Below are 21,641 nucleotides of genomic sequence, written 5' to 3' on the forward strand. Positions count from 1 at the left end.
CTTTTCTCACTCTTCCTCTCCCACATCCAGTGGCTCAGTTTGAGTGTGGTCTTGGGTGCCAAGGATAGTTCCATTCAAGTGCATCAACCTCAAGCACTAAAAGTAGCTAATACTCAAGCATCAGCTCCAGATGGGATTGCCGGTAGGATCCCCATCAGGGCACATGTGGGCATCTGTCTCACTATCTCCTCTCTTCTCACCTTAAGAAGTGAGAGAGAGAGAGAGAGAGAGAGAGAGAGAGAGAGAGAGAGATATTATATAAAAACTGAGCAACTAATAACAAGTATACTGTAGAAGATTCATGGGAATGTACTTAGATAGAGATAACAGAGCATAGTAATTGATTTTTAAAAATGCTTTCCTGGGGTCAACCACTGAATGCTCTACTATATTCATAAAATTATGCTTTAAATGCTTTGGCAGAAGATAACCCCTTCTAGAAATATTAATTCTATAACTGGCATGTTTTCAATGGAGTGAAAGAACCATATGTGGTAATTGGAAAGAAAAGCTTCAGTAATCTGTATAGTGTGCTTTTTTTGTGGATCACCGATTCCTTGATGGTTCTGGGTAACTAGGGTGTTGCTATTAAAGAACTAGTCATAATTACCAACATGTTTCAGAGATCCTGCATCAAAAAGTACGTGCTCAACATTTTCCCCCTAAAACTTAATTGTTAAAGAGATTTTTTGCTTGTCAGAAGATTTTTAATCCACTGTTTCATTAGATAGCAAATCTTATTTATTATGTCACCTAAGAAAGTTCTCTCTAAACAGATTGTCTAGCAATACTCTAAACTGTTGTATTTAAGAATAGGCAGACTGTAATAGAATTCTACTTTCTATATGTAAATATTTTCTAGACGAACAGTAAGACCTGAACTGTAATGTTAGCAGCCTGAAACCTGAAACTGCAATACAGTGTAATTATTTTATTTTTTTAGAATTGCAGTATAATTCTTATGGTGTTCATTTTCTAAAAAACACCTTTGCTTCCCAGTTAGCAATTAAAACTAGAAATGAACAATTATGTTTATAAACCATTTCAAATCTTGTCTCTTACAAGAAAGAGGTTGAGTCTTTCCTCAGATTCATGCATAAGCTGGAACACGATTTAGAAATTTAAAAAAAGTTAACTTTGTTCAAGCTAAACAACTCAATGCCCCAGGTTGTTGCTTTGAATCTCCATATTTTTTCAAGAAAGGCCCGTGGGAAATCTTGTTTCTGAAATAAAACCAATATAGAAGTGATCATGTTGGCACCAGAATATCAATGTGTCTGCTTTTCAAAGACAAAACTCCATAGACTTGCTACCTATTTATTTATCTATATATCTTTCGATCAATAATCTACTTCCTATTAGCTTTCTTAAGTAGTATCTTTGTATAAATAGTATCATGGCATAAGGTCATTTCTACTGAAATATTATTTGTAGTTTACCAACAACAGAGTAACTGCTGCTAAAAATAGATTTCCTCAATTTTAAATCGTTTGCCTCACATGTTATATATTTTATATGTTTACTTTGAAGTTTATGTTCTATCCATTTCTCCTGTGCCTGGCCAAATGCCACAAGTACTGAAGAAATGACACCATGTGAGTCCTTCCTCTTTCCAGTGGGAAGAGAGACCACACCTCTCAGCAGCCCCGCACTCTGTCCCCCTGTTTCCTTCTAGTTTATTTCATTGGATACCTGCACACAGGTGCTGAGCCTTCTCTTGCACAGGGTGCAGCGTGGGTTTCTGAGGCTCCCACCTTCAGTTCAGAAATTTCTCATCCTGGAGAGCAGAAGAAAGGTTTTCTGTTCTTTATCTGAAGTTTGGTTCTCTGCAAAGTTACAAGAGAATCAGACTGAGAATCCAAACAGATACTATCCTCTGAAAACATTAAGTGGATATCCAACAACCACATTTTTAAACTTGGTAAAGAGAGTCAACAAGTCAAAGTGGTGATGTTAATCATGAATGGAGCTTTTTCTATTGTCAAAAGGCCTTTAAAGCTTAATTAAATCCACTAAGGTCATGTGAATTCAGTAGTTGTTAACTCCTGAGAGGAAATTTAATAACTTGGATGAGAAAAAAGGAAGTGACAAAAAGAGAACTGGTAATAGGATGTAGCTACAAATTCAACTCTATCCATAGAAAATCTGTGAGGAAAGGCAACCAAATATGACTAAAACAAAACACACACACAAAAACACCCCACAAAACCCGCCCGTTCTTTAGCTGTTATGTGGTATAAAGAATAACCATAAGAGGTCTGAATGCCCCTCCCAGTTTTCATTTAACTCTATTATTTTCTTATTATAAAAAATAAAATGATTTAATGCTCTCCAATAAGATATATACAAGCATGAGAACTAGGATCTTTATGAAGTGGCAAAATAAATCAAATGCATCATTTTTATTCTATGTACACAGAAAAAAATATAGAGGTCCTTGGGTTATGACAAAGTTCTGTTCCTACGACAGTGACATAACCCGAATTTTGGTTTAAGTCGAAATACATCCTAGCCTAACTCGCCTACCTATCCTAACACAGTTGTAAAATCATAGTCTAGAACATGAAACCATAAACACGCTACGTTACTGCATATTCTGCTGTGTGCAACCAAACTAGTTTGCCTCTCTTAGTCTGTAAGTACAACGCTAGCAGCATAAGCTGAAACACTCACATCTCAATTTTTTTTTTTTTGTATTTTTCTGAAGCTGGAAACGGGGAGAGACAAACAGACTCCTGCATGCACCCAACTGGGATCCACCCGGCACGCCCACCAGGGGCGATGCTCTGCCCACCAGGGGGCGATGCTCTGCCCCTCTGGGGCGTCGCTCTGTCATGACCAGAGCCACTCTAGCGCCTGGGGCAGAGGCCAAGGAGCCATCCCCAGCGCCCGGGCCATCCTTGCTCCAATGGAGCCTTGGCTGCGGGAGGGGAAGAGAGAGACAGAGAGGAAGGAGGGGGTGGGGGTGGAGAAGCAAATGGGCGCTTCTCCTATGTGCCCTGGCCGGGAATCGAACCCAGGTCCCCCACACGCCAGGTCGACGCTCTACCGCTGAACCAACCGGCCAGGGCCACATCTCAATTTTTAAAAGTTTTTATGTAAGTGAGATTATAAACTTGAAGTGTCTTATGTTGAGACTGTCATAACCCAAGGACCCTCTGTATTTGCAACTTACTATTGGAAGAATTCATTAGTAGTCTAACAGAATTGCTCATGTATGCAATCTGTTAGAGAGGAATCCTTTTTTAAAAGCACTGTTAAAAGCACATACACAGAAAAACTTACCAATGTGTGCTAACCCAGGAGTGAAAGTCAGTTTTAGAACAATATTTATTTAAACCAATGGCAAAACTACAGTGAAACTTGATTACAAACTAATTCTAAATTTTCATGACAAGTGAAACATTCACTAAGTGAAATAATTAATGTAATAATTTTGTACATTGGTTGAAAAGAAGAAGCTGTGATTTGAAGATATTGAGTTGTTCCCTTATCACCATTACCATACCACTCCTATGATTTTTATAAAAATATGTAGGAAAATACCAGTTTCTAATATGGTGGCCATCTGTGAAAATCCTAATTAGTGTGCTTTATTGTGACCCTTTTGAATTATTGTGCAAAAACCTTAGCAGTGCGGAAATGAGTAATGCCTTTGTAAGGTTATCACATCTTAAGAGGAACATATTCTAAGGTAAAAAGTACAGAAAACATTACATTTTATTTTTTTTCTGAAATAACAAAGTTAGCATATTTAATCAAATATGAAAGTAACACAAAACCTTTTCCAAGAATCTATATATAGATTGCCAGCAATTCATATTAATTTAGTCTCCACACTGTTTATTAAACATAAAATATTGGCCAGTTTAATGATCTGCTTACAAATCAATACACAACCCTGGACTTTTAAATAATAGTCATTTCTTCTGGGCTCATAGTAAGATTGGTAAAACCATATTTCAATAGAGCTCTTTTGCATTTATTGATTTCTATGAATATCTGCTGTGTTAAAACTATGGAACTACTATCGCAGCCAGATGATTCAGGTTTATATTATCAGTGATAAGCCATAGTATGTATGTAGCAAGAATGCATACTATAGGATACATAGTATGTATCCTTGATATGACAACATAGAAAATAGCACTTAATCTCTGTGATCTTCAATAAAATCCATATTCCTAAACAAATTATGAGGAAAAATCAGATAAACCCCAATGAAGGGACATTCTGTAAAACATCTGAACAGTATTCCTCAAACCTGTCGGGATCATCATGAACAAGGGAAGTCTGAGAGACTGTCACAGTCAGAGGGAACTAAAAAGACATGACAACTCAGTGTAGCGTGACAACCTGAATGGGATGCTGGAACAGAAAAAAAAATTATAAAAATTTAGAAAATCAAAATAAAATAGAGATATCAGGGTTTTTTTTTTTTAAAGCCCAGACCTTATATATTACTTTATTGTTCAGTTTTATGGGCTGCAACAGAGAACAAGGCTAGATTTCGCCGTGACTTGTTAACATATGTGGTATTTTCTCTGAGTCCTACCTAGTTTATTTGGTAAATTTACCATCACTATGACTAAATACCTTGGGACAGTAACTTTTCTGCTTCATTTTTTTTCTTTTCTGCTTAATATTTTCTCTATCAAGAAGAAGATATACAGACTTTCCGCATTTCAGGGTTGAATGCTATTCTCAAAGATCATTTGAGAATAATCGATTGGAACTTGGGACACATTTCCCTGTGATGCCTGTATACTGTGAATTGGTGTCTGTCATATACAATCAAATCAACAGTAATAGTTCTTTAAAACTTAACTATTCATCATTAACCCTGGTAATTTATAACTGTGTAGATTTACCTACGAGTCTTATTTTAAAATGTCGATGCCTAGTTCCAAATCCCGAAGGTTTACCAAGTCTGTTTTTAACTCACCCCATAATTCTGATATGAGTCGTAGATGAGTGGGAACCTCTGGTCTAGTACAATTTAATGCATTTGCAGTGTTTTGGACAGAAAGACAAAGCTTCCCAACTGCTGGCTTGGCCAATGAATTGGGGTCTCCTTTGCATACAAGAAGCTAAGAGCAGCACCTTCTGAAATAAAAGCCGCCGGTAGCCTTTCCTGAAATAAGAGTTTTAGGAGTGAAGGCTAGGAAGACAGAATAGGGGAGAGGACCACAAACTAGGAAATCTGTGGGTACCAGGGATTTCTGCAGTGTGTATATCTGTCAGGATACTTGGAATTCAAGAATGATTAAGCTACATGTGAGCTTCATAGACATGTCTAATACAAACATTTCATTCTGCAAAAAAAGGGAATATCTTGCTCAAGTTGTTCCCGGGCCAAATCCCTTATCATTTTATTATATTTCTTTTGGCCTGGGAGGGTGGCTTATAGTTTTTTCATTTTCTCATTGCACACCGCTTTTTATTGTCTTTTCATTCTTTGGGTCACTGTGACCATGTCCAGATCTGCAAGCCTCCTGTCCCTAAACTTAATGCCGAATCCTTCCAAGATAAAGGGAAAACATACAATGAGAATACACAATAAAAGTTCTGAGTCTAAAAATAAAAGTTGAGCCTTAGAGTTCAAGTACTGCCTGAACCTTCTGTTCAAGTTTCTAACTGATATCTTTGATCAAGGTTACAATTAAGACTAACTTTAAGGTTTTGTTAAAATTAAACTTTCCTTTATTTCTTTCAATATTTTAATCCCCATCTTTTAAAAAATGACCTATAAACAAAAATATTTTTTAGTCTTTGGGTAGAAAAGATAAATTTTTATATTTGAAGGGAAATGTTAGGCTGTCCCCATTCCTTCTTTAGAAATGTAGCTATGGTAACCATTGTCCTTATGGAAATGGAATGCCAGCTCTGCCATATTGAATATTTTCTCTGGAATAGCATGAGGCAACAGATGAGTCAGTGGGTGCTTCCCACAGACCTGAGGAATGGGAGCAGTGAAGTTAGAAGGAGGAGTCAGTTTCACTTCTCTTTTTTCCCTTCAAACCCACCTCCCTGGTCCTAGGAAGCTATGCCATATCAGTCTGGACCACCCTAGTCTACAGTCATAAGCAAAAGCCTCAGGCTGAGATTCTGAGATATAAGGGAGGAAAAAGGAGGAAATTACTCTGCACTGAGATGAGAGAGAACTTTCTCAGACCACTAGCCTCTGATGGCTACACATTTATATAAAAGAAATACCCATTCGACATAAATATAGATGGAAACTGCATGCCTTTTTTTTTTTTGGTTTGAATATATATTTGCAAGTATCTATATTCTCTGAAAGAAAAATGATAATTGCTGAATAACTTAATAAATTAATTTTCTAACGTGGGCTAATGATTCTCTTAAAGTAATAAACACCAGTAGGAAAAATAATGTTTAATTCCTTTCTTGCCGATATTATTTTTATGGTGATATGTATTTAGTTAAGCCTTTATTTCAGAAATAGAAAATGTTCAACGCAAGCTATGTGGAAACTATTTAAAAACCGAAAACTAAAAAGGCACATTAAACAATACATTTCAAGCTAATAGTGTGTGGTATATATTCACTCATCTGTTACAAATTCTGCTCTGCTATTTGAATTTTAAAAAAATTCTCTTTTGAATATACTTTGGGGAGGGGGAAAGCATGGAATTACCATCTTTTTTTCTCTGCTATTAAATTTAGGAGGTTGACATTGGGTAATAACATTATATAAGTTTCAAGTGTATAATTCTACAATATTCTACAATTCATCATTCTCTGTATTGCATTGTTTGCTCATTATTCAAAGTCATGTCTCCCTCTATAACCATATATTTGACGCTTTTAACTATTTTATTCTCCCCTACCCTCCTTCCCCTCTGGTAACCTTCATGCTATTGTCTTGCATCTATGAATTTACTTGTTTTGTTTGTTGCTTTCTCTTTTCTGTCCTACAAGTGAGTGAAATCATATGGTTCTTGTTTCTTCTCCCTCTGACTTATTTTGCTAGGAAGACACTCTCATGATCCATCCATGTTCTCACAAATGGCAACATCTCAGCCTTTCTGTGGCTAGGTTGTATTCCATTTAGTTTATGTGCCATGTACTTTTATGTGGGATCCTTTTATTTAATTAGAACACTCACATGCACATGCCTCATCATAAGCAAGTGTGTTTAGCCACAGGAGTCACATTCTTGACTAAGATATGTAATAAGATCGTATATTTTTCAAATATATTTTATAACTTTTACATCTGCCTTTGTTTTCCAATGTTGGAATATTATTTAAAACCACAGAGATAGAATCAGAGAGTAAAGGGTATCAAAAGTCCAAAAATTCCAGACCCTTATGCCTAAGTCTTTGTGACTCTGGCTAATTTAATTGCCATCTTGCACTTAGTTTTTTTATTTTTAAAAATGGAAAGGTTGAGTTAAATGAGATCCCAATGGTGTTGAGCTAAATTTTGAAACATGCATCTTAGTACTTTGAGATAAAAGCATGTCTAAAGTTTTGTGATTTTCTACTAGCCTGTTTAAAAGCAATTTGAATATTTTGTAATAAACGTAAATATGCTTTATTGTGAAACATGCTCAAAGTTTCTAGTCCTCATTTTTCTGGTGTTTAATTACTTAGACAAAACACTTATTAGCAATTTGTCTGCCCACTTGCAAAATAGAAGTAAAAATATTTGTTATGTCTACAGAGAATCAAGGAGGATAAATAAAATCAAAGAAATTTTTGAGTCATTGGAAGAAAAGCGCTTTCTAAATGCAGAATATTTGTATTATTAGCATTCCTGTTATGCAGCAGATATGAGAAATGCAATTTTCCTCTGTATTTCTGTTGGTTGTATCTTCTCAAGAAAATGTATTTGAAAAATAAGCAGAACTATTTCATGACTAGCGTACTCAAGAAAAACTTCTGTGTTTCTGAAAATCACAGTTTTGAAAATAGAGTTTGCAAACTAATGTTCTTTCAAATTCTCTGAAGAACAGATTAAACTTTCTGGAGAAAATTGACATAACAAAATACTTTATATTCATTAAGATACTTTTAAAATGTACTTACTCAAGTTTTTACTACTAGTACACAAAATACAGTGACTTTAATAGTGACTTTACCACTATGCTTTACAAATAAATTAGAAATCGCCTGAGCAGGTGGTGGTGCTGAGGACCCAGGTTCGAATCCAGAGGTTGCTGGCTTGAGCATGGGCTCACCAGCTTGAGTGCAATCTGCTGGCTTGAACATGTGATCATAGACATGACCGCATGGTTGCTGGCTTGAGCAAGGGGTCACTGGCTCATCTGGACCCCTGGATCAAGGCACATATGAGAAAGCAATACATGAAACAGCTAAGGTAATGCAACAAGAAATTGATGCTTCTCATCTCTCTCCCTTCCTGTCTGTCTGTCCCTCTCACTCTTACTAAAAAAAAAAAAAAAATCTCTATTTGTTTAGAATTTTAGGAATATGTGTTCTTATATTTGAAAGAATTACTTGACACCTTATAATAAAAGACAGTTTTGTTAAAGCATGATTCTTTCAACAAGAAATAACTCTTTATACAAATCTTAAACTATAAAATGTTCACTCTATTTTCATATGAAGTCAAAAGATTTTGCTTTTGAAGATTAGGTATTAACCTGACCAGGTAGTGGCGCAGTGGATAGGGTGTCAAACTGCGATGGCGAAGACCCAGGTTCAAGACCTAGAGGTCGCCAGCTTGAGCGCGGGCTCATCTGGTTTGAGCAAAAGCTCACCAGCTTGGACCCAAGGTCACTGGCTCAAGCAAGGGGTTACTCAGTCTGCTGTAGCCCCACGGTCAAAGCACATATGAGAAAGCAATCAATGAACAACTAAGGTGTCGCAATGCACAACGAAAAACTAATGATTGATGCTTCTCATCTCTTTGTTCTTGTCTGTCTGTCCCTGTCTATCTCTCTCTCTCTCTCTCTCTGACTCTCTCTCTGTGTCTGTAAAAAAAAAAATTAAAAAATTAAAAAAAAAAGATTAGGTATCAGTGAGACTTTTTTTAAAAATTTTTTTTTTTTAACAGAGAGTCAGAGAGAGGGATAGACAGGGACAGACAGACAGGAACAGAGAGATGAGAAGCATCAATTATTAGTTTTTCGTTGCGCGTGCAACACCTTAGTTGTTCATTGATTGCTTTCTCATATGTGCCTTGACTGTGGGCATTCTGCGGACCGAGTAACCCCTTGCTTGAGACAGCGACCTTGAGTCCAAGCTGGTGAGCTTTGCTCAAACCAGATGAGCCCGCGCTCAAGCTGGCGACCTTGGGGTCTCGAACCTGAGTCCTCCGCATCCCAGTCCGACACTCTATCCACTGCGCCACTGCCTGGTCAGGCATCAGTGAGACTTTTTATAGAGCAATTAAATTATTAAATATGATTGACAATTTGATTATAAATTTAAAAAGGACTATCCATTTTTTACTTAGTGACTAAGTTTATTTCATTCCAAACATTTGAGAATTAGGGAAATAGGAAATGTACTTACTATTTTCATGCACACAAGTAAAAGTAGCACAATGGGGCAATAACCCCTGTAGTTTAAGTCTAAATTGCATCTTTGCTAAATATGCAAATAAGTATTACTGGGCTAATTCCTAATCCCAATTTCTCTATATGTAGTTACTTTGATCACTGAATTGTTTATTTACTTTACCAGACTTACAAATTACTCAATGCATCAAGCTTTATTAAATCAGGAACTGTTACTGCATAAAATCCTGTGTCTCACATTAAGTACTTATTCCGGAGAGGGCCAACATTCTGTCTTGCATGTCTCATCGACCAGGTATTTGTATTTTGTCTTTAAAGCTCACTTTCTGAAAGGTCTTACCCACTTTTAACATTTGTTTTGAATTTTTCAATTACAATTGACATACAGTATTTGTTAGTTTCAGGTATAAGTTCTTACCCCTCTTTTAAATGTTTCTCTAGATGTTTATTTACAGATTGCAGTGCTCTTTGATAACAAAGTATGAAAGGGAATTTCTAAGCATTTATGGAATGACCATTTAAGTAAACAAGGTTTCTGATGGAAACTATCTACACTATTTACTGAAGTGTATGTTTGTTGATACTTATAAATCTTGAAGAAAGCAAGACTTGAAAGTACAAAGTCATTGGACAAGAGCCAGGGACACAAGTTATGACTTTTTGTCTGTATGCTACGATGTTCTCTGTATTGTTTTAAAGTCCAGAGTAGACATGGTCTGATTTAATCTCATCTTACCTGTTATAGCAATAGAATAAGAAACTTTGTCATTGATGAGGGGCTATGGGTGTTTACTGAAGCATTTTATTTTTGTAGATTTTCCCAAGAACTGACAAAACTAAACTCAGTAGGACATAAAAATACACCATGGTGCAGATGAGCCCAGGAAAAGTCATGGCAACTGATTTGCAAGTGGATTAAGAGATGTTAATAATTGATTTGGTTTTCCTTGAAGACCCTTAGAGTAGACTTCTGGAGTTAATTTGGATTGTTGATGAGCCAAGCTAAAGCAAAACAAGGCTGCATTAACCTTTTGTTCTACTGGCTTTTAATTACTGGCTGTGTATTCCATCTGTAACTATTGTCATGTTCCTTTGGATCCTGGCCCTTACTTTAAAAACATACAGAATATGGCTGCTTTGTAAGATAACACTGAATGATTCCCATTATTATAATATCAAAGCAAAGATAAAATTTTTAAGCTCCATACATTTTGAACTGGGTTGAATTATCATATTTAGGTTCCAATATGTAGGGAGAAATGTTCACTTCTTCATAATGATGGTCAGTCATAAGTTATAGAACCCAATCCTGATATTTAGAATGATAATAGAATTGATTCAGAATGCACAGCAACCTTGGAAATATAATTGTGAATAATAAAAGATACCTGATTTTTACTCCTTGATTTTGTGGAAGCTGGTAATATTGGAAGAGATAGAAGAAAAAAACAAGCAAACTAATAGTGATTGTCTATTTCCTAAAGAAAGTGAGTATAATAGTGTACAGATATGTAGTTTTAAAGGGAGGTTGAGATTATTCCAGTACTGTTTTTCTATTACTAGACTGTGTATATATGTCTTGGTGTCATCATCTCTATACCTGCAAATTTGCATTTTCATTGCTTTTAAAACTTCCTTTATTGTACAGGCAGAAATCAAAAGAGGAGGTGCAATTCTGGGCAACTTTGTTCCTCTGCAGGGGTCCCCAAACTTTTTACACAGGGGGCCAGTTCACTGTCCCTCAGACCGTTGGAGGGCCACCACATACAGTGCTCCTCTCACTGACCACCAGTGAAAGAGGTGCCCCTTTCAGAAGTGGGGCAGGGGGCCGGATAAATGGCCTCAGGGGGCCGCATGTGGCCCGCGGGCCATAGTTTGGGGATGCCTGAAAGGGTACCCTGTGTAGATTAGCGATTGTCTGTGTATTCTAATACCCATAACCCATGGTGAATCTTATGGTCAAGCATGTTTGGGAAACAATATGTTAGCTCTGTCTCCTGCACCAAATAACACTTATTCTCTTGTTGTGTAGTTATGTTTTTGTTACTAAGCTCTTTCAGAACTTTGTAAACTCTCTGATATTATATACAGAAAGAGTATGTCAATATTTACACTTTTCTAGGAGGAGGATCCATATCTTTCACACATGCGAAATAAATAAGTACACAAACAAGCAAGCAAAATATTAACAAATCTGTATCTCAAACTAATTTAAGGGCCATTAGAAAATATACTTTATGCTCCTTGTTACATTTCAATGAAAAAACAGAATCTGTATTTCTTACTGATGTATTTTTCTTAGCACTTGACAATGGTTAGAATTGCGTGAAGCCTAGCTTAATTTCTTGGACCCAGTTCCCCACAATAGTAAGTTAGGAAGTTAGGTTCCACACTTAACACATTCAGCCAAAAGAAATTTGTTTAATAAAACAATGGTTACTTATGTAACCAATTTATTTAGTCTCCTTGCCCAGTCAAAATTTTATCAACTCTAAAAAAAGTAGGACACATATAATAAATTCAAATTATCTACAAATAATTCTGAGTTAAAAGAAAAAGGAAATATCCCTTCAAGTAATAAGCAAAAGTGATAACATATCAAAAGAAGCTTCATCATTCGTAGTTCAGCTTTTTTACAAAGGTCCCTTTAGAATTAGATGGAGCATTGACCTTTTTTTTTTTTTTTTTTTTTTGTATTTTTCTGAAGCTGGAAACGGGAAGGCAGTCAGACAGACTCCTGCATGCGCCCGACCAGGATCCATCCGGCACGCCCACCAGGGGGCAATGCTCTGCCCACCAGGGAGCGATGCTCTGCCCATCCTGGGTGTTGCTCTGTTGCGACCAGAGTCACTCTAGCGCCTGAGGCAGAGGCCATGGAGCCATCCCCAGCGCCCGGGCCAACTTTGCTCCAATGGAGCCTTGGCTGTGGGAGGGAAAGAGAAAGACAGAGAGGAAGGAGGGGGGAGGAGTGGAGAAGCAGATGGGCGCTTCTCCTGTGTGCCCTGGCAGAGAATCGAACCCGGGACTTCTACACGCCAGGCCGATGCTCTACCACTGAGCGAACCAGCCAGGGCCTTTTTTTTTTTTTTTAAGATTTATGTATTGATTTTTATAGGAGAGAGAGTGAAAGAGGAGGGAGGAGTGGGAAGCACTAACTCATAGTAGTTGCTTCTCGTATGTGCCTTGACTGGGCAAGCCCAGAGCCTCAAACCGGTGACCTCAACATTCCAGGTCAATGTTTAGATGGTGATATTTATGTTAAAAAAAAAAAGAGTTATTAACTAAGAAAGAAAAAGTGTTTGGAGCCTTTGTGATGAAGAAGTGACTTTTGTCCCTAAAACATAATTTAAATGAGAAAAAAATAAATGTGTCTAAACCAGGGGTTGGGAACCTTTTTGGCTGAGAGAGCCATGAACGCCACATATTTTAAAATGGAATTCCATGAGAGCCATATAACAACCCATGTACCTTACACATTATCCAATAAAAATTTGGTGTTGTACAGAGGGCAGCTGTGATTGGCTCTAGCCACCCGCAACCATGAACATGAGTGGTAGGAAATTAATGGATTGTAATACATGAGAATGTTTTATATTTTTAATGTTATTACTTTTTTTCTTAAAGATTTCATTCCTATGGATCTAGATCCAGAAGGTCAGGAGTGAAGAACAAGTTAAAAGAGAGCCAATACTCTTGGCATGAAATCATCATCCCCAGACTTATTGAGCTACTGTTTTCCTTGGGTCATTTTAATTCACCCCAAAATTCTTCCCTGGTTTCTGGAGCCTCCTAAAATTTCCAGGGTGTGAGAATTATGGTTCTCAACCTTTACTGTGCATAAGAATCACTTGATGAACTTAAAAAAAAAAAAACAACCATACAGGCATTTTGGGTACTGCTTCCAGAGATTTCTGATATACTCAGTCTATGGTTGGGCCCAAATTAAGTTGTTTCTAAAAGATGTTTGAGTAATTCTGATGTACAACAAAAGGCTAAAGATCACTTGATTAGAGATCTTTCCAGCCTAATTTCACAGAGCCCAAATGTAAAAATTTTGGGGTGTTTTTAAGAGCAATTAGCAATAACATCATACTTCATATTATATAAAATAGTACCAAAGTTGTCTGAGTTTACCCTCTTAATATCTGAGATTCTAAATGCAGCAAATGCATTGGATATTATTAAAAATGATCTTATTATTAATTGGATTTAGTAGAAAATCAGTAAATGTTTGACCATATACAAACTGTTGTAGGTTTTGATCCTAACAGGTGTCCTTTTTGAGCACTTTGTGGAATGAACCCTGCTGTTGGCCCTTTAAATGAGATGGAGCTTTAATTTTCCAAAAGTAGCGATGCAGTTGGAATGCTAGAAATGCACATTTGTTGCATATGCTCCATTCTAGTAAACCATTTCCTAAATTACTATATTGGTCTCTTGATTGTGTAGTTACTGACAGAAGTCCACAAATACCATTAGGATTGACTAGTAGTCTTGTTTTTAAAGGTTCATGAGAGAGAAAGTGGATTTCATATAATCAGCCAATAATGAAATACAATGCTGTTTTTACATCCTCATGAATCTGTCAAGAATTAACTTGTTAAAAACTAGAACTGTGGATATAAACTGGAGCATGTTGAAAGCTCACCTAGGAAGCTGTTTCACACTTCTCCCAAGTGGAGAGACTAAATTTGTGTTTGGTTATAATGAAATAGCTAAAATGTTATACAGCTTTACTCTGTGGATGATTCTATCTAAAAAATGACATAAGCAGGCTGTGTTAGAATCAGTATGTCTAGCATGTTCCTCCTGTCTATCTATAGACATAATATTGAATCAGGTAGTGCCTGGCTGAAGGTCATGGGTTACACACAGCTATTCACATACTTTATTTTTGAGACAGCTGAATTACTCCCTGACCTGACTGTCATGAGTGGGAGGATCATCTTCATCTTTATGCCTTCCTGCCCTTTCTAAAAATAGTAGGGCCTTTAACAAGGAGATATTTTAAGCAGCTCATATTCACTTGTCTCATCAGGAGAAGCTTATTTTGGCCACTTGCATGTGTCAGATTTGCATTTGTGCAGTTAGACATTTGGAGCCTAGTCAACGTTTTCCCACACCTCTCATATAAGAAACTTGCAAACTTCAAGTCACTGGGATTACTAACTGAGAGTCAGTGGGTAAACAGAAACGAAGGGAAGCTACTTTTTAGAAATGTGAATAGGCTTCCGATACTATCCATTTCAGACATTTGCACATCAGCCCTCGGATCTGTTTTCATAAAGCCTGGCTGTGAGTTAACTTCAGAGACCTCAATGATCTTGCTGCTTTTAGCAAATATTTATAGAAGCCACTGCCAGCCTGTGGATAAGGGAAACTTAGGAGAAACTGCCATCCAAAATCTGAACAACCAAACCAAAACCAAGCAAAACAAAAAGATCCAAAACAAAGCCAAAAAAGAACAGCGCAAGCGATCTGTGCTCACAAGACGCGTAGAAAAATGCCAAGAGGTAACTTTGATGTGATAACTGGATTTGTCGGTCACGTGACTGGCATGCAGTGGGTACTTCATATTTTTCTTTTTTGAAAGACAAGTGCAAATCTATGTGTTTTTTTTCTGCACAACCGGGACCAAAAAATTATGAGTGTGAGAAAACACAGACTCTAGAGGCGAGATGGAACTTAAGCAGGTAAACCCTGTTCCGCAGCCAGGTCACTCCTGTACAGTTGTCCGCGGTACTCGTGTTTGCCCCTCTCAGAAATTTCCATTTTTTCGCATCAAAAAATCCAGATACGAAGCCGAAGCTGCTTTCTTCGCCAACCTGAAGCTGTCTGATTTCAACATCATTGACACCCTTGGAGTTGGAGGTTTCGGACGAGTAGAACTGGTAGGTGGTTATTCTTTGAATGCTTTTGAAAGCCTCTCTCTTCCTTTTTAACTCTTTCTCCCATAATAAGATTTCTCTCATTTCTTCTCTCTCATCTCTTATTGCTATTGTTCCAAAATTGGTACCAAATCATTTCATATCAGCACATCGGAGTTCACAAAGTGGGTTTTATTATGTAGGCAATAAACTAAAAAAAGAAAAATACATGCCAATTTACTTTCTAGAAAACCACTTTCTATTCAGTGAAAAGTAAATACATTTACTTAATGAGGTCACAAAGTGCTTTTTATCCAGCTGATGTTCTATGATCTTTATTTGCTCCCATAGTTCTGAGCATTGCTCATTAATTTAATTATGTGCCCTATCTACAATCATAATAATTAAAATGTAAATTTAAATACATATATAGAGAAATGAGATATACTGCTCACAAAAATTAGGAGATATTTGAAAATGAATCAGAAGCGATAAAAAATGAAGCATTTGATTTTTTTATTAAGCAAGAACATCAGAAAAGCAAATGACAAGTCAAGAGAGCTGTTTGATTATGCAAATGAGATGCAAAACCAACTTTTATTTCATTGGTGAAAATGCACTATACAAAAGGCTGAAAGTACTGGAGTATCTGCACGTTCCCTGATCCTCTGACCCATTGTTGTATATATAATTAATGATCCTTGCCACTGCTTTAAAAATGTAAAGTAAATGATGTAGTAGTAATTCTGTGATTGTGTAGTTGAAAGCACCTATTTAGATGATAGTGCTTTTTCATATGCAACAACCATATTAAATAATACAATTTGAATATTTTATATAATTAATATCATACACATTTATACACACACAACTAAGTTTTCATGAAGATAATGAAGACATTTTGGTACAATTTTATAAATTAAATTCTGCATACGGTGATATAAAGCAAATGAAAGCTTTTGTTTAAAATACAAATTTTAAAAGTGGCATTGCAACAAAAACTTGAAAAATAGTGTATTCTAGTGACTATATAGCTGCATTTTAAAATTCTGTGAAATAAGCTCTATTTGAATGCAAAGATTAATTTCCACCTCTCTGCTGAAAATGAAGGAGTCCCTGATATCAGACACCAGTACAGTATGTTAGGAACTCCCTGAGACTATGTACAGTGAAGTAAACAGTTAGTGTTACCATCAGGGTACTAGAGAAATACCCTTCATAAAGTACATCTGACCCAGTGTTATTTTTGCTATTTGTCCATTTGAACTGCAATTGGGTCTTCTGACTTTAGCAGGCAGAAAGATGTTATTTACTTAATATTAGACAAGAAGCTTTTAGAGCTATTATATGTCTTACTGAATTTTCATTATGTGTCCTTAAACACTAATTGAAGATATTATAGTAATACCTGTACGGCATCTGACATAAGTTCTGACTTCATAGTATGCCTATAAGGATATAGGCATTTTTCGTTATAGAAGTAAAAATCAAGTGAAGGTCTGAAAAAAAATCTGTTGCTTTTCTGAATTATGTCAATTAATGTAGTCTTTATTTTTCAAGAAACTTAAATTTTGTGATAACTGGTCATATAGCTAGTAAAGATGAATTAACAGTGTTATACATGAACAGCTTTGCACTGGGGGGGAGGGTGTTGGAAGATATAAATAGGACAGAGGTGAGAGCTCCTTGCCATGGAGGGCTTATTGTCTGGTGGGTTTATTGACATAGTTGTATGTGTCGAAACCCTTCTCTGAATGAGAGAATGTCCTCTATACCAGAGGACAGAATTCCCTACAGATTGATTTTGTTGTTGTTTTCATTTCTTAAATATTTTTTAAACACTACAGGTAATAATATTGCTGTTTTAGTTGGCAAAAAAAAAATAAAAATCAACATTATAACTACTATGTGGACTACTAGAGGTCTGAGAACTTCCAGTTGTGAACTTTCAAAGTACCAGTGAGATGTTTTATGAAATGTAGTATAAGAATTTATGTAGGATTGTTGAAATGTTAAAAATTGCTCACAGATACTGAGACCACTTCAAGCTGAGCAATTCAATGCCAAGCAGATAATTCAAAACTTCTAGAAAATCCCCTTCATGTGTGAGAAGAGACAAGCAGCTAATGACAAAATAAGAGAAGGTTAAATATGGACATTCAAAAAGTAAAACAGTTTAAAAAGAAAACATGTGTGTGTTTGTGTTTTGTGGTTGTGTGGGTATCTGTGTGTGTCTGTATGTGTGTGTCTGAGTATATACACATTCATGTATAACCTCCATCCCAGTAGAGATAGTCAAAGGTCTTTTAGCTTCATTTTCTTTTCATGAACATCATATCTTATTTTTACATAGATGTTTATAGACTAATAAAAACCATACCGCAGGAATTCATGTGTGTTAAAGCTATATCCCAGTTTTCAAAAACTTTAGAAACATTGGTGAATGATAAATCTATAACTGGTCATTAGGTACATTAGGGGAAAAGACACATGTCCTTAACCTCTGACACCATCTTTTATAATCTTGCATTTCCCAAAACTCACTGTGGGAATAATCGGAATATCCAAATTTCCTTTGCTATTCAATGTGGACTAGCCATTTCACTGCTCACTATACCCTAGAATCCAGGGCTCCAAGTTCTCACCACTTACTAACTGCCTGACAATATTAATTACTGGGTATAAAATATGTCCTCTGTGATTGTTCATCTTTTACATGCATTCAGTGGTTCTACAATTGGGATTTGGCCTCAACACTGTTACTGTAATTGCACATATCATCATCATAGCATATAGTAAACCACTGTGAATACAGAGGTTACTACACAGGGAGCAGAGTGTACCTTTAGAGCAGTATCCACATTATTCATAGCTAGGAGGAGGAGAGCCTAGTTCTGTTGTGATTGCAGAAGTTTTCTTTTCAGACTCTCTGAGAATGATGCATGCAAGATAATTTTATCAATATTATTGAGTGCTATTTTAAGCCATACAACCTTGACACGGACTCATTTCATACGTATATACACATATACTGATTCCTTGAACATAGCAGTCTTTAGTACAGTTATAGAGTTGTTTAGGTAAGTGACACTGTAAAAAAATACCACATTACATGTTAGTTTTACAATAGTATTTACACCCCCCCAGGAATAGATTAGATTATAAGATTATAAACTTTTAAAGTGAGTATGAAGAATTAAGAATTTAAAATTTTGAACCCCATTTCCTGTTCAAATTTTGTTAGAAGTATAATTTATATAGCTGTGTTCATGTTACTTTACATAATGATATGTCCTTCCAAGACTTCTTAGCATTTCTTAATTTTTATCATTCATGTCAATTTAAATGAATTTAGGTGCAGGAATATATTTCAGGAAGGAGTATTGATAAATAGTGAACTGCCAATTTCAAGAGTTGTGAATTGCCTGACCTGTGGTGGCGCAGTGGGATAAAGCGTCGACCTGGAACACTGAGGTTGCCGGTTCGAAACCCTGGGCTTGCCTAGTCAAGGCACATATGGGAGTTGATGCTTCCTGCTCCTCCCCCTTCTCTCTCTCTCTCTCTCTTTCTCTCTCACTCCTCTCTCTCTAAAAATTAATAAATAAAATTTAAAAAAAAAATCTAAAAAAAAAAAAAAAGTTTAAAAAAAAAAAAAAAAAAAAGAGTTGTGAATTGAATTTTAGTACAAACTTAAGTATTTGTGTAGTGACAAGATCAGGAGCTTAAAATAAACGTTTTATATGAATGAGAATTCTGTTAAGCTATTCACTCTATTTCATAAATACATTTAGCATAACTGATTTTAACTAGTTTAATATCAGACATGTCTCATTCACAACCATTACCTTTGAAGCCATTTTTACTGCTTTCTTTTTCTGTTTTCAGGCATATACCATGTTTTCTGCCCATGTTTTTTATTTTGAAGAATGAACTTTCTAATTCATTGCTATCTGTTTAACATTATATCTTTCAGAAAGCCACATTTATTTATAATAACATTTAGCAAAAGAACTCAGCTCTCTTTTTATATGTGATTTACTAACTAAAGTAAAGACATCTAGGTAAACCTCTTAATTTCTAAAGTGTGACTGTAAAATACAAATATTGATTTTACAAATCACAAATAAAAAATCCCATTGCTTTATGGTCATATTCCTAATTTATTTTACTTTTGCCTTTGTTAAGAGAGGAGCTTACTTTTTAGAATGGACTTGTACAACTCAAACTTTTCAATCTGAAAATGCTATGTAGTGGTTGTTTTAAATGTTAGATATAAAATCTCATTATCCAGCAATTCATCAGCTCCCATACCAGAACAACATACATGGACAAAATATATAAGAACAAAGATCTAGAAAATATAATTACTGTCTTCATGGATTATATCTTTTTTCCATCATTTTTTATATGTTTATGTAGTGAGCTCTCTGCTAAGATATATAAACTTTAATAGAAAATAGCACCTACCTCTATGGGCTCACTATTTACTGGAAGGAACAATTATGCAAACTAGTAAATAAACTTATAATCAAAGTCTGAGCAGCATGTGCTCAAGGCACCAAGGAACAAGATTTCTTGGAGAGGTGTATTTCTGACAGAGGAAGAGTTAAGTCATTGACATAAAAAAACAATGGAAACATTATGGTCTGCTCCTATAAAATAAAGCTATTGAAGAATAATTTATTAATAAACTGATATTAATAATGATTACTAATTAATTGATATTCCTTCCTAACTAAAATAATCAAGCCTTTTATTTGAATGCTGCTTTATGAACTTCAAATTGCTTTCATATCCATTATACAATTTTGCCTTTATAACTATCCTGGAAAGAGGACATGTGGCATGATCTACATTTGACAGGGAAAAAAGTCAAACAGAAATCATATAAATGAGCTAAGAACACACAGTCATTGAAAGAGCTATTGTTACTGCCCTGAATTACTGATTGTTTAACTAAAAGCTTTTTCTATTATCTGGCTTCTAAACGTATTTAGATTTGTATCACCACCACCAACAGCCATCACAATGAAATCACACAAATGTTACTTCATTGTCACATGTACACCTTTGTTTAAAAAGAAATCTTTTCTATTTCCAGAATCTGTATTAGAATAAACCTAGAATAAATATTATGATTCTATTATTCATCTTTATTTCTGTTAAATGTTCAGGGGCTTTCCCTCCTTGAATGTTTTGCTGGTCTTGGTGGTAAAATGTCTGTGGAGGATAAGACAGGATAAGGGATAGTGAAAAGCTAGAACATGGCAATTAGAATTTCAGAATTCAGATCTTACCAGCTGTGAATGCTTAGTCATTCATTCAAACCTCCTGAGCCTCAGCTTCCTTATCTCCAAAATGAGGATAACAGTAGGATATGAGTTTCACAAAGTTGCAAAAATTATATGAGTTCAAGCCCCCAAATGGGACCACATATGTCATAGGTCAGTAAGTATTGTCAATATTGTTTTACTAATCATTAATGTTAAGATATGCTAATGATACCTATCTTTCTTATTTCCAGGTATCATCATAGAAAAGGAAGGGAATGGAATACTTGAACTCTTTTCACTCCCATTGCTAGGCTAAGCACTGAGAGTACAAGCATTTCTCCAAAATAAGAACCTGAGGTCTTCAAATGACCTTCAGTGATAGCTTGTATTGAATTCCCCAAACCACTAACGCTCCTTACTTTCTGATCTATCATGAGTGGAGATGGAAAATGATTTTCAATTTTCCTCACACTGAACCTTTGTGTACCTGAAATAGTCTGTTTTGATTTATCCATCTCTCTTCTAAATTGTAAAGCCCTACCTCTTAACCTCTCAATGGGAGATTGCTTTCAGTGCAGACTGCTGAGTCTTACCCAGTTTATCCACATTCTTCTAAAACCTCTCATTCTTTCTGGGACACCATCCCAGAGTCAGGCTGCCCAGAATGGGGCAGTGTACATGTTGTAAGAAGCATGGCATACTCAGTCAGCCACATTTGTGTAGCAGGGGCTTTGGGCTATACCTACGGGCATCCACTCCCCTCTCAGTGTATTTTTGTTAGCTTCCTGGGAATTGTCTGTTGTAGGCTAGCAGGCCTGGAGGGCTATGTAAACCAATTAAAATAAAATAGAGCCTAAAAGATGATCAAGCAAGAAATTAGGTGATAAACACTTTGCTCAATCAACAGAGTTTTGTTTCATGATTCTGAAAGGCAGACAGCTTAACTCCAAAGGGAAACCCATGTAAGATGAAAACATTTCAAGAGCT

General features: G+C 35.9%; 1 protein-coding gene across 3 annotated transcripts in view; it reads left to right on the forward strand.

The window, feature by feature from the left end:
- Nucleotides 1-21,641, forward strand: part of PRKG1 (protein kinase cGMP-dependent 1) — a 1,486,994-nt gene that overhangs the window by 1,419,128 nt on the left and 46,225 nt on the right. For all 3 annotated transcript variants that reach the window (XM_066243386.1, XM_066243385.1, XM_066243387.1), the window contains one exon: nucleotides 15,309-15,405. In XM_066243386.1, the coding sequence (XP_066099483.1) occupies nucleotides 15,309-15,405 (97 nt within the window). The remainder of the gene's footprint in view (nucleotides 1-15,308; nucleotides 15,406-21,641) is intronic.

This window comes from Saccopteryx bilineata, chromosome 9, assembly GCF_036850765.1.
Source record: "Saccopteryx bilineata isolate mSacBil1 chromosome 9, mSacBil1_pri_phased_curated, whole genome shotgun sequence".
NCBI lineage: Eukaryota > Metazoa > Chordata > Mammalia > Chiroptera > Emballonuridae > Saccopteryx > Saccopteryx bilineata.